Here is a 14,487-nt window from a genome sequence, read left to right as displayed (position 1 = left end):
GGTTTAAGCTTATGGTATCCCAATAATGTACCCTGTATCATCTGAGGCAAGTTGTTATAGTCATTGAAAGGTTAATTACCGTAGTACTACTCTATGACATAACAGAGGGCCTTTAGTAATGCACTACGACTCGGTCATTGCCATTCTGGTAACAACAAATTTACAACGCTGTGTTTTAACGGGTTAAAAGCCTATTGGTAGCTCATCTCGATGAAGCAACCCATATGGACAGACCACTGTGTTAATTCAACTCTGAGATAGAGAGTAGAGCCAACACTATAAGTGTGATATTTGACTCTGTGTGTGTTAAATTAATACAGTGAAATTTATGGCACAGTTACAGGCTCAGGTCCATGCCCAGGTCGTGGGCCAAGCCTGGGCCGGTAATCTGGCAAGAGGGGGTTGCACACAAATGGCTAGGAGTGTGTGTGTCGTCCCCCCCCCCAGTCCAGCCCAGGTCGTAGGCAGTTACTGCTGGTCTTAACACCACTCCCTGGAGGGGGAGAAAAATGCTGGACTGGCAGAGAGAGACTAAACATAAACGTGGGCACAGTCAGCCAGAATGAGGGGGTTTCTAAGTCCTCCTGTACATTTAGCTGACAAAATGCTCACCCATTAAACCATGGGCAAGGACCATATGCTGTTTTAGGTCCATTCAGGACAGTGGAGAATAACAGACATGCTGTAGTGTATGCTGTATGGAACGGGGCGTTGAAAAACAGGTCAGGTTCACGGAAAGTCTCTTTTTTTTGATTCAGGAACAAGGAAAGTTTTCCCTTTTCACTGCATTTTTACTGAAAGGGTTTACCGGTTTATAGGTTTACAATGACAATAAAATTATAAGACTGTCTTTTTAAATGGTTAATTATTACTCAAACACGAGGTTGAAAACATGCTTTGGTGTGTTAGTGCCACTCGTCAAATCAGGACGAGAACGCCAGTTCAAGAGTTTTCATTGAATCCACCATTTCCGGCAAGCTTTAACTTCTGATTTCCAAAAGAAAAACTAAACTTTCTAAAATTAGAAAACTAAACTAACACAACATATCACATTTATAGCCTATCTCAAGCAAATCCTCAAAATTTTACATAGATAATGGTAAGATTGTACATTTCTGACTCACAGTTATTGTGCTATTTAGATGACATCTTTTGCATGCAGGCTAATGAAGTGTACATATGCAACACCTGGGTCATAACGGCTGACAACAACAATAATGACCTGTGTCACAGACTTGTGTAAAGGGCTAAAGTGCACAGTCCCAGCCACAGCTATTTAGGGCTATGCACTGACGGCTAACGCAAAATGTGATACAAATTTCATAGCCAGGATTTTCCATGGGAACCTTTTGCCCAGTGGAGAAGATTTTATGTCCATGTGGACTGATTGCACTTGTGAACATTTACAGGTAGAGGTCTACTAACTCGGGGCCAACAGGAAATGATAGGCTATAAATATGTATAAATATGAGTGAGAGAGAGAGAGAGAGAGAGAGAGAGAGAGAGAGAGAGAGAGAGAGAGAGAGAGAGAGAGAGAGAGAGAGAGAGGGGGAGAGGGAGAGAGAGAGAGAGAGAGACAGACAGACAGACAGACAGACAGACAGACAGACAGACAGACAGACAGACAGACAGACAGACAGACAGACAGACAAAGAGATGAGTGATTTCAGTGAGGAAGTGAGTGAGTGAATGAGAGAATGAGAGAGAGACTAGCAGTGATAAAAAAGTGTACATGATTCACTTTTGCCTTTTAGCTGGTATATCATTCTGTCAGTGTGAGAGGGCTTATATTCTCTCCTCCACATGGTGATATAATTCCAGTCCAATGACCACAGGGCACTGCCCCATGTGACTATTCTGGTACGACAGGTGAGGTGATTTAATTTGCCCTTCTTTTAGAGGTGAGCTGACTGTAAAGAAGTTGTAGACTTTTCTTCTATGGGATCATCGGGATTCACTGTTAGCTGAAAAAGCTCAACTATGTCTTAAATACGCAACTATGACAGAGAATATCTCGTAACAGATTAAGTCTTGGCCATTATCATTTTGATAAGTGATAACAACAGTCTTATAATACAGTAGAGGCTCTTCATGAAAGGGCTGAAATGACATAATATTATGTAATCTGCAAATAATCCCGCTTTGTGACAGAATGTGAAAGTTAGGATACAAAATGTACAAGCCTTTCAGGTAGTTTTGATTGAAATCAGTTTCATACAAAAAGTAGCCTTACCACATAAAACACAAGCTGGGAAATATTTATTAATAAAAACAACACTCAAACTTTAATTAGACTACATGTGGTAGGCTACATGCTGTAACTTAGTCATTTTTAGAACTTCACTGAGATAAAAATGCTGATCTCGACCATTGTCTCTTGTCTATGGAGGAGTCAGATTTTGAAGGCCTTTAAGTTAAAAAAGAAGATTTTATAAAATAACTAAATCTCATGCAAGAGTAAGTTCCTTCAAAAATGCAGAGACTGGACTGAACACACAATATACCTCTAACTGTGTGTGTGTGTGTGTGTGTGTGTGTGTGTGTGTGTGTGTGTGTGTGTGTGTGTGTGTGTGTGTGTGTGTGTGTGTGTGTGTGTGTGTGTGTGTGTGTGTGTGTGTGTGTGTGTGTGTGTGTGTGTCAAGTCAAGTCAAGTCAAGTTGGTTTTATTGTCAATTTCTTTACATGCACTGGTCATACAAAGAATTTGAAATTACGTTTCTTGCTTTCCCATGCAGACATAGACTAAGGTAAGGACATAGACAGTATAGACATAGACAGTACTCATACATGGACATATTGACAGTATGGACATAGACAGTGCTCATACAGACATTTAGTGCAAGACTGTGCAAGACTGGACAACAGAAGACTTGTAGAGAACATACATTAAGAGGAGGTATTTTGTTGTGCTTTTTTTCTGTTGTCCTTTATAGCGTTCTGACATAGTAATAGTAGCATTTTGAAGAAAAATAAATATTAAAATAGGTCTATCAAGTACACCAGCAGCAGTGTGTGTGTGTGTGTGTGTGTGTGTGTGTGTGTGTGTGTGTGTGTGTGTGTGTGTGTGTGTGTGTGTGTGTGTGTGTGTGTGTGTGTGTGTTTAGTGCAGAAAGTGCAGTGTGCTTGTGTGTGTGTGTGTGTGTGTGTGTGTGTGTGTGTGTGTGTGTGTGTGTGTGTGTGTGTGTGTGTGTGTGTGTGTGTGTGCGCGCGCGCGCGCGCGCGCGCGTGTGCGTGCGTATGTGTGTGTGTGTGTGTGTGTGTGTGTGTGTGTGTGTGTGTGTGTGTGTGTGTGAGAGAGAGAGAGAGAGAGAGAGAGAGAGAGAGAGAGAGAGAGAGAGAGAGAGAGAGAGTGAGCGAGAGAGAGAGAGAGACAAGGGGTATACACAAGTCGATGGGGTATCTGGATTAACCACTAACCACTTCAGTGTGTCCTGAGAATTAGATTTAGGCTTAGCTAACAGCAATACATAACCATTTTTCAACAATAGCTGAACAGCCCTGCTGTCTGATTGAACGCGTAATCCAATGTCATAGCCCAGGTCCCATGTCAATAAGACTCTTTCATAAAGTCATATTTTAAAAGACTGTCAACATTGGGGGTGCTGTGGTGCAGCACGCTAAACCCTCCACATTTGGGTTTGCATGCCCCATGGGGACCCAGGTTCGAGTCTGGCATGGGCCTGGGTCATTGCCCAACCCTGCCCCATCTCTCTCTCCCACCCAGTGGTGTAGTCTACTTTTTTATGGTGGGTATACTGTATATTTGAGCATTTTGTGAAGTGGGTATACTGTATATATTTGTGCTATTCAAAACAATGGATCAATCAATTTTAAGTGGGTATAATGAAATCCCTGAAACTTAGAAGTGGGTATACTCCGTATACCCGCCTTGTACGTAGACTACACCACTGCTCCCACCCCCTATCATCTCTTCATTATCGTTATCAAATAAAAAAAAAACATGAAAAGTCCCCTAAAACATGCTGTCAGTATCAACCATGCATATGTCTACAATGTGACATCATTTTTGAGTTGATAGAGAAAGGCTCCAGCTGAGATTTTTACCTAATAAATTATTTAGTTGCCATCAAAGCATATTTGGATGATATTAGTGATTTATCATTTGAATCATTTGAATAATCTAATGATAAATGTAAAGAATTATAATGTGTTAATAGTTCTTCTCAAATAGGTAGGCCTACTGTAGACATAGGCCTATTAATAACATGTTTACTAATAGGCTATGGTTATCACCATAGTCTTGGATTAGGCTATGCTGGATATCATCTATTGGCAAGTCATAATAACAATTGCTACAGTGTATCGGGTATTATTAGATAGCACAATGATAATGTAACTGAATTCACGTGAAGCTATTCTCTGCGCTATGAGCACCGACCTTTGAGGGGGGAGGCGTACTTCATTGCCAAGGGAAAAAAATATCTCCGCCCCTTCACAAAAGTCGTACGGACGGAGGCGTAGGCTATGCATTTACATAGGCCTACCAAACGGCATCGTGCTCTTTCTATCTAGCTAACCAGCCACAGTTCCTTGTTCAGTTTTTTTTCTCATGAGAAGTGCCGCCATGTTTTTGTGAGACAGGATGACAGCAGAGAGCGGCGCAGAGGAACACAGTTGGTGAAGACGACAATTTAACGAAATACCGACGCACGGACATTGTTTTGTCGTTTGCATCAGCGGAGTATCGAGGCTGCGTTCTTTTGAAGATACATTTTGTCAACGCGCACGAAATTACGTCGAGGTTGACCCCTTGGATATTTCATCATAATTCCGATTTCCTATGGCGTAGGATCCTCTCTCCAGCATTGATATATATTTTTCTTTTCTGTAGAATGGGAGTGGGACCTCCCACGCAATAGAAATTGTGGATTTTTTATAAAGTCAATCTGAAGAAATCCTAAACAAATGAATTATACAAGAACACATTCCTGCATTTGTCCAACTACCTCTGCTTATTCGTGGTGGGGACAGGAGTAACGAATACAAAACTGAAGGGTATTTGATTGACCTCAGCATAGCCTATGGTTTATTGTTGAAAGAGGGACAGCAAAGAACGAAGTTAATACAAGGAAATACTTTCTACTGTGAAACTGCGAAAGGACACTGTTCCAAGATGACTGGCACTATCCCTGCGGATATGGTAAGAACGCTTTAATAGACATTCCTTGGAATACCGAGTGTTATGGCGCGTATAAACTTTCCAAGCTGTTTGTAATTAAATGCCGTACAAATATCAAATTAGGATAACTTTCAGGGTGGCAGACGTGAGAATGACAACATCTGCAAATAGCTACAGGAGTTTGGTGGTGATGACGCTCGCTCACGGGTCCCCCTCTGTTTTTACAAGAAACTATTTGCATGCATTTTCTTATTCCACCACTGCTGAAAGCTACCGCGCGTAATGTGCGAGAATTGAACGAACAGAGTAGGCTATACATTTGGTGATTACTAGTCCAGCTCATCGTGATACTTGTCTGCGTATTGGAATGCTTTACATTTTGTTTAACTGTTTTTGTCCTAGTATATCTGAAATACTTTGTCCTAAACTGTGTCTGAGTCTGTTTGTTCTGACAGAGCTAGTATGTAGTTCATCCACCAACTATCACCTGACCATAAACCCTGTTGCAGATGGTACTGGCTGATTCTTGGCCAAAGTTGTAATACAAAGCCAACTTCCTCCTTCATCAGATTGTACACCAGACATAGGGGAGGATAGAACTATTGGGTACAAACACCTTTTGCCCTTGGATTACTATATGGAAATAGTTTGTTCCTCATAAAATATCTACCTGTCAAAACAGTAGACCAGTGAAGAACTCTTTCAATACACACTCAGTCCCGTTTAAATCCTAACAGCTGTGCGTGGAATATACTGTCCATTGAAATGTCCGCCTTGATGTGCCTCTGATCATGAATGGGCACAATGGGCCGATATCCATGGGTGTCATTCTCACTATCCATGTGCTGCCTGGAACCTTGGATCAGATTTCCCTTGTTGGAGCTTGTCGCTCCTTGTAAAGGTCCTGAAACAGTAACCAGGACGCTTTTGGCACATCAGTGTGTGGTCTACTTCCAGGGGGTGGTTAACTGGAGAGTGGGATAGTTGTGTGTGGATGGAGGGGGGTTGGGTGTCAAACAATGACCATGTGTGTGTCTTGGAGATTAATGCCATGTGTCCATTATCCTGGTGGAAGATCTCTCCCTTTCTTTCTTTCTCTATCTCTCTTTTTCTTTCTCACATTCCTTCCTTTTTCATTCCCCTCTCAGTTGCTCTCAAAACATTAGAAAGATACAGGCAGCACACCAAGATAGGCCACTGACCCTAAATTGGCTCCCATTGGCTGTAATTGTCAGTTCACTTTATCTAAATCACTGATGTGGGAAAGCAGCTCTTGTGCAATGACATTGGTCTTGGGTCTCTCACATCCACTTTACTTTTAGGAAGTAGTCATTTGTGAAGACTACACACACTTAACCTAGATCTTTCCTTGTGACAAGGAACGCTCATGGGTGCAAGGATCGTCTTTGCTTCGGAGAGAGTGTCCAGTTTATTTTACAGTTCCTTTTGTAGTGTATCTCCATGGATCACCATCTAATATTGTATCATACATACCGGCTGCTGTATCCCTATCCATAGGGCACAGTCCAAGTACATAATGTCACATTCTGTTAGATACAAGTCAAGTCTGTTAGATACAAGTGTTGGATACAAGTCAAGTCTGTTAGATACAAGTGTTGTTAAACTCAAGTCAAGTGTCCTGATGCCAAACATCCATTTTCCATTGAAAACCATAGCTAGCAACCACTCTCTTGAATAAGCTTCAACAGCCCAGAGCAACTTTGCGATGCCTTCTAGCCTACAATAGTTCCCGTGTATAGGCTACAGACACACACATTATGTGTGAGGGAACCACATCATCAGACATAAAACACCTAAGCCATTATACAGTAACAATGGACATGCTGTAAGCTCTAATCTACGTCAGGATTTGTTCTAGCAGTTCGCAAGTGTAAGCTTATCTACATGTTAGCAGTCAAACAGTTTTGGTGTCAACATGCACTGTAGCTTGACTGTTCACACAACCCATCTCTACACAAACCCTAGTGGCATATCACCACGGTGGCATCTCATGTGTATATACTTAAGGCCTTGTACTGAAAAGTTTGCGAACTTCATATACCTCAGCTTTACAGTTGGGCTAAAGTCAGAAAAGCTTGATGGTTTCATAATAAAGATAGTGGTGGTAGCCTCTAGCCAGGCAAACACTTCATACCTGAACTTCACATTTGCTTCAGAAAGCATTTTGTTCTCGTCCTTTTTATATCGAGTCGACCCTTTAAGATGAAGCCATTCACTCCTCATCAGAGGTTTCGTCACCTAAACACCTCTAAACCTGTTCTTAGTCTTGTTCACCTCGACAAATAAAGGATCACTGTGTTTGTAAGGGGAAGGATTTGTTAAAATGAGATGTTTGCCTTGAGATTTTGCCCCTGTTCTTTGTCCCGCCTGTCCCAGCGTTGCTCAACACATCGTAACAGCGTAATGGCCGTCGAGAGACACAGTAGGCCCTATGGGCGAGAGTACTTGCTGCTGACACATCCTCATTGGAAGGTTGTTCATTAGCCACAACTCTGACTCAGCTCTTTACATGGAATTGTGGGCAGGTGAAGTTTTAAACAGTGCTTTCATTGCCTATTCATAAAAGTTAACGCACAACATACAGTGGTAGTGCCATAATTCATAAAGTTAATGCACAACATACAGTGGTAGCGCCATAATGCACACTGTTTCATCAGTACAACACCTTACTATTCCTTGAAAAAGATAAACTACCATAGTACTACACTACTGCGACATTACACCGAGTCTTTATACGTTTCAACTTGGTCATTGCCATTCTGATCACTTTTAACAGCGGCTGTGAATTCGCACATTTACGTCAAGTTCATTCTTGTTTTGCCATGTCTGTCTTAGACATGGATTACTGTCATTTTACAACCAGATCGTGCCGACTTGTGCAGAAATAATCCTGTTTTGATCATTTTTTTCCCCCAGTGTAGCGTTGGAAGTAAACTATGAATGGAAGCTTTATTGTGTCTAGTTCGACCCGGCCGTCTGACTCATTGACGGTTAGAGGACTCAACTCCATGTGGGTGCATTAACATTACTCAATAGCCGAGTGTTGGTGTCATGAATCCATAGGCCAGTGCACTCTTTTTCGTGGTCGCGTTATTGATTTCGATGAAAGAGCTTCCTGTGCTGCTGTGCTGTGCTGTCAGTGCTCGCTGACAAAAAGGACTGCTCTTATTCAGTCTGAAAAGTAGAGTGGAGCTGACAAAGATTACATTTCTTTCCTCCCACATCGTCACAATCTCACTCTTGTGTCTTTAGTAACACATGTTAAGATTATCAAAACGTGGAATCTATCCGGCCCGGGGTAAGGCAAGCCTCAGTTTCTCAGGCCTCCAAAGTGTCTGGCTGGGGAATATCTGTGCTTGCTGGTGAAACCAAACCAGTTTTTCCTGACAGTAATGCTGTGTCATTTTAGTCAACCTTTTTTAACACGAGCGGCCGGTGGCAACTCATATTCCAGAGAGCTGTGGAGAGGAAAGCAGGAAGCAGGCAGGCAGGCAGCATTGCTCCACCAACCTGGCACAATGGAAGCTGATGAGGTCACTTGTGGAGCGAGGGATAGAGGGAGAGACAGGGAGGAAGGGGAGGGTGCTTGATGGACGAGAGCCCTGCTAACCTTTGACCCCTATTGGACGTCGCAGTTGGCTACCCCTCAATGCGTCCCCTCTCTGTCGCCCTGGATGGATGGAAGTTAGAGAAAGAGAGAGAGAGAGAGAAAGGAAGGGAGGGAGTCAGAGTTTTTAAGTCAATGCCTCGGGGTATATATGGGGTGGGGTGGCACCACCAAGAAAAAAAAGGCCCACCAAATGTTGGGAGCAGAAAAGGAGATTAGCCTTCAGAAAAAAAGCCCTGCAGCCAAGTGGCAATGAAGGGGTTAAAGACTTGAGGGAGTGCGAGAGACAGACAGAGAGAGCGAGAGAGCGCAAGAGGGGAGATGGGGGAGGGAAAGGAGGCAGGGAGAGAGAGAGAGGAAGTGCTACAGACTCACTCAATAAAGGAGGCTTTCAACTCGACTGAGGACAATTTACAGCAGGGTCTGAGACTGAGAGAGAGGTGCGCTCACTGCACACGTTTATAAATGCTTAGCCCACTCCTGTTGGAGCTGGCTGCTCCTTTAGCCTGCATGTCTTCTAGTCAGTGTTGCCAGATTTGCCTGATCAAAACCCGCCCAAAAGGTTCTCAAAAACCGCCAAAATGCGCTAAATTCTGCCCAATTTCAACAAATTGCATTGATTTCTATGGGCACAAAACGGTGTAAAAAAACGCCAAATGGGCAATTTTTCCCGTTTTTACCCGCAGACGGCCATCCCAAGTAGCCCAATTGGGCGGGCAACTGCCCAATCTGGCAACACGGCTTCTAGTTGCTGTCGATACCTTGTAGTTCAGTGTCTGCTTGTTTGATGTAGCGAGCTCTTCTCTGTAGCTTTTCTCTCTTCCTCAATACTTAAGTGTATTCTCACAGTTCACGGTTGTTAGTCATGGTTTCATAGTACACACCCTTAGCGTCCTTTTGTTGATGGGAATTATGTCAGGCAGTGTTCCAGTAACATACATTGCGAAATGTAAAACTTCTCAAAAGGCAAAATGAATGCGCAGCAGTTGCTAAAAGGAAAAAAAAATTGGAGTCTATTTTAAACCTGTGAAGGTGGCATTTACTGGCACATTTGGTCTGGAAGGTGGAAAAATCTTAGACTTCACGTGATCGCAGAAGTGCATGCAGTAACAGGGTGGAAAGGAATGCCCAGATAGTGCTGTAGAAGGCATCCTATATTTGTGCCATGGTACTTCAAATTAAGTCATCTTTGTGGCCCGTTACTTGGAGGTCAAAGTCAGCTTTATTGTCAATTTATTCTTGTGTACTAGACATTCAAAGGAATTAAAATAATGTTTGCCACTGTCGCAAGCATCAAGACCGGAACGACATTGAAGGGTAAGACAAGACAACATGAAATGTTATGTATCAATGTCAATAGCATTTGTGTAGCATATTATCATACGCAATGTCATTCAATGTGCTTTTGAAAGAGAGCGAAGAAAAAGAAAGAGAGAGAAGATGTTCTTACCTACCCCAACTGCTACAAGTGCTATTGTAATGAATGACATTCTCATTCAGATAGCCCATTTAACATCAGTGTGAGGAATTCCTATCTCCCTGGGGGGGATAATGAGGCCTTAGAGATGTTTTCATTATTGAGTGTTAATATACCGGTATTGGCACATACCATTATTGATTTTCTTTCTTTTAGAGGCCTCTCTTCTTTATTTTTCCTCTTACTCCTACGTGTGAAGGTGCCTATTGTACGTCTTCTCTGTGCCTACCACATGCTGTAGGTCGTACGACCTGCCACTGCCAGCCTAATGTTTGGCAGCTAAATATTAGCTTTGAGAGATATTCATCTGAAGGCGTCTCGCTAAAGATTGATTGACCTTGGCTGTAGTTCTTGCACATACTCTGCGCAGAGATTTTTTTTACTGAACATGCAGACAGCTAGAACTATAGCTGTGGCTATGAAGCAGCCCTTTCATTCTAGACATTATTGAGCTTTTTTGTTAACAGGATGTTACATTTAAAGGGACAGTTTGGTCAATTTCAACATGCAGTTGTAATGCTCATACTACCCTGGACTTGTCAGTGCCTGAGCTTTTTTTTCTTCTTCTTCAGCCGTTTCCGAGATCCTGGTCATTGTAATGGGGGCAGCTCTTTGTTTACATTTCAAAAAAACATTTTTATTTATTCCCAAAAACATCCAAAAGGTTATAAAACATCAGCAGACAACTAGCAAACAGCAGTACCTTTTGGGAAAATATTTGGAGTTGGCCTATGTTTCTTTTTTAAAAATGTAAATAAACGCTGCCCCCATTAGAATTGCTTATATCTCGGAAAGGGCTGAACCGAAAAATGTGGCATCACCAGGTACTGACAAGTCAAGGGTAGCGTGAGCAATACAACTGCATGTTGGAATTGACCAAACTGTCCCTTTAAGGATCTTCCTGTAGGAAGGATGTGGTTGTCACTTTTGGGTTGACGTATCAGATGTATTTAGGTTTATATAGCAGACATAATGGTGTATTTCCTCCGTCCTCCACTCTCACTTTGGACATGAAAAATCGGCAATACAGAATTAAGTTATTTCCATTTTGTCAAATCTTTTCAAGGCTTCTTTTACAATCGGGCTAACTTGTCACATGTGATGTTAAAATTCCAAAATTAAACTGCAGCACAAAGCACTGAGCATGCACTGCCAGTCATCCACGCTCTAGATTCCAGAGTATTCTGTCTAATTAGCAGGCATCAGGAACAGGAAGATGCTATCAATATACTTCAGAACCCTTAGAGCTTCCGGAAGACTTCCGGCATGTCTGCTCACTGCGCTGTTGACGAATGCCAGCCACACCAATAAGGAAACATTAGACGCGGAGAGAGAGAGAGAGAGAGAGAGAGAGAGAGAGAGAGAGAGAGAGAGAGAGAGAGAGAGAGAGAGAGAGAGGAACTGCCTTCCTGACATGAAACAGCAGCACCCCTAATTGCACAATCGTAGTGGACACTAGTTGGGTTGTCAGTCGACCACCATTGTTATTGAGCCGGGCAGCACTGGAATGATCTAATAACTGCCCTGAACAGTCATAAGAGCGTAATGAAAGGCTTGATGCTCGATATAAATGCCCTGTTTTCCACAGTAATGAGTAAAATGATGCCTTGGGAGCCCCTGTGGTGGAACATCACTGAAAAAAAAACAGTAGACAGAAGAACAGAGGACTCGTCTACTAATAATGAACTGAATCGGTCGGCTCATGGCAGGTCCAGAGGCATGAAGCTACCGTCCTGGTGTGGTGTCCAATCATAATGCACGGAAGCTGGACTGGCAGCTTATGTTTTGACACGGGTGTGCATGAAGCATGAGAAGCATAACACTGCTAGTGAAGCCAATTAACCTCGGGGGAGTTAGTGTCCAAGTAAAGTGTGGCGGAGCGGGAGAGCTGAGCTGCGGCTGCTTAATGGTCCAGTGCTTTTGATGCGGTAGAAACGAGGGAGCTCATGAAAGCATAGGAGAATCAGTGTTGATAAATGAATTGGGGGCCCTGTGTGGACTAACGGTAGGGCACTGGGTTACTACGCCGGTGACCCAGGTGCGATTCTGTCCCGGTTCATTTGCCAAGCCTTCCCCGTCTCTCTCTCCCCACTCAATCCTGTCTCTCCTCCACTGTCCTGTCAAAAATAAAGGCATAGCCCTTAAAAAGTTAATCAATTAATTGGGTTTTTTATTTGTATTTAATTATTACTATTATTTAAATGGCTATATTCAATGACTATTGGTCATTGACTTAATATTAATTGACTATCGGTAGCATTCCCGGGACGTACAGCTGCTCAAGCTTCAACGTTTTAATTAACTTGTGTGATAAATAAGTAGGCTGCCACATTAAAGAGCGTTTGATTACAATCCATCACATAGCAACACCAAAGTAAGCAAACCCTCAATGTTAAGTAAAGCTTCAAGTAATTGCAGGACACTCAGATTATGTACAGATCGCACATGGATGGACCAGTTTAAGTAATTAAAAGTATTGATTACTTATTACATTGTTATTGATCAGAGCGCGTGCCGATGTGATGACATAATCATGTGCTTGTTCCATCACAGGTCGAATAACATTACTGACGGCCTGTACTTTGGACTGCTTCCTCGTTAAGGAAAGTTATGGCTGCTCTCAGCACGTCTGCTGCTTCAGGTTAAACTTTAGCAAGAAGTTAGAGGGATTTACCCGTCATACTTTTGAGGAGCAGTACATTCTCATCTCTTCATGGCCTGTGCTCAGATGGCGAACTTGTGCACTTCAGGCACTATGTTTCAGTACGTATGGCGCATTGGTTATGCACTGAAACAGAGTATTAGTCTTAATGTCTTGATATGAAATGGATGCATAGGATCTACATTTTTCACGGTTCATCGTTTTATTTGTTGGCCAAAGCGAACTTCACAAGCCTTTGAGAAGACGGCTCTTTCAGGTCATGTAGCGGGTCAATCAGGGTGTTAGGGCCTCCAGAAAAGAAAGACAGAAAGAAAGGGAAAAAAATCTGAAAAAAGTTAGTTCAAAGGCAAACGCGTCCCATTAAAAAACCCCCATGTGTAGTATGTTAAAGGGCGGCTGAATGGGGCGTTTGTGTTAGGGGGGAGCGGGGCATGCCACAGGCCGGGAGATGCTAACGAGACACAGGGCCATATTGTATGATGGAGCACAGCTCAGCACAGGCGTCGGGAGCATGAAAGCAGAGAATGTACTCCTGTCCTGGAAGCTTTCTTTTTTTCTCCCTCTTTCCTGCCCTTTACTTTTTGAATTCTGCCATCTGGCAATTTCAGAATAAGGCCATTTCAATTTTGCCCAAGCAAGTTTTGTACCCTAACTGGCTGTACACAATACACATACAGACATGCACAAAGACATGCAATCACGCACGCACACACACACACACACACATACACACGCACAGTCTTCTTTTCTTCCCCCCTGCCTGCCCTCCCTGCCACAGTCAGTGTAGCTGCAGATGCCTGCCCTTTACTGCTGTACAGCACGTGACCAGGGCCTTCAGGGCAGGGGGCTGCCTTCCTACATTTGGCAAAGAGTCTCTCTCTCTCTCTCTCTCTCTCTCTCTCTCTCTCTCTCTCTCTCTCTCTCTCTCTCTCTCTCTCTCTCTCTCTCCCTCTCTGTCTGTCTGTCTCTCTCTACCTTCCTCTTTCCCTCTTTTCCCCTCTCACACTGTATACTCCCCCCCTCTCTCTCTTTCTGTCTCAATCTCTCTCTCTCCCTCTTCCTCCCTCCCTCCCTCCCTCTTGCTCCCTCTCTTCCTCCCCCTGTCATCCTGTCTGTGTTTGTTTATCTTTTTTTCTCCCTCTACTCAGCTTTTCTCTTTCTTTGTCCATCTCTCCCTCCCTTCCTCCTCCTCTCTTTGTAGCATGCACACATGGGCACAACAAGCTCTCCTGACTCTTCCCAGAGCAACCTGTTTTAATGGATTTGCATGTTACAATACGCACATTTTGTATGTGTTGTGCGACGCGTGTTGACTTTGAGGTTTGGCCCCTAGCGTGATGCCTAGCTGTGCTCTGGCTCGCCTCGAGTAGCAAGCAGCCCCGTTCTCTTTTCTGTCACAGTGTACATCTGAGGTAATATTGTACATATTCATACCAGGAAAGAGGCAAGAGTATATCTGAGGTGATACTGCACCGTACAAACATATATTCATACCAGGCAAGAGACAGCAGTGTTTCCCACAGAAATTTTGGAAACTATGGGGGCAGCCGGGATTNTTTTTTTGCCCAGGGGGGGGGGGT

The 14,487-nt window shown here is 43.2% G+C and overlaps 1 protein-coding gene across 1 annotated transcript in view; it reads left to right on the top strand.

Moving 5' to 3' along the window:
* Positions 1–4,504: 4,504 nt before the first annotated feature.
* ubl3a (ubiquitin-like 3a) overlaps positions 4,505–14,487 on the top strand; it is a 49,864-nt gene continuing 39,881 nt past the window's right edge. Inside the window, exon 1 of the mRNA XM_063203615.1 lies at positions 4,505–5,161. Coding sequence (XP_063059685.1) covers positions 5,135–5,161 — 27 coding nt within the window. The 5' untranslated portion in view covers positions 4,505–5,134. The remainder of the gene's footprint in view (positions 5,162–14,487) is intronic.

Source organism: Engraulis encrasicolus, chromosome 7, assembly GCF_034702125.1.
Source record: "Engraulis encrasicolus isolate BLACKSEA-1 chromosome 7, IST_EnEncr_1.0, whole genome shotgun sequence".
Lineage (NCBI taxonomy): Eukaryota > Metazoa > Chordata > Actinopteri > Clupeiformes > Engraulidae > Engraulis > Engraulis encrasicolus.
This window is presented reverse-complemented; position numbering and strand designations above follow the sequence as displayed.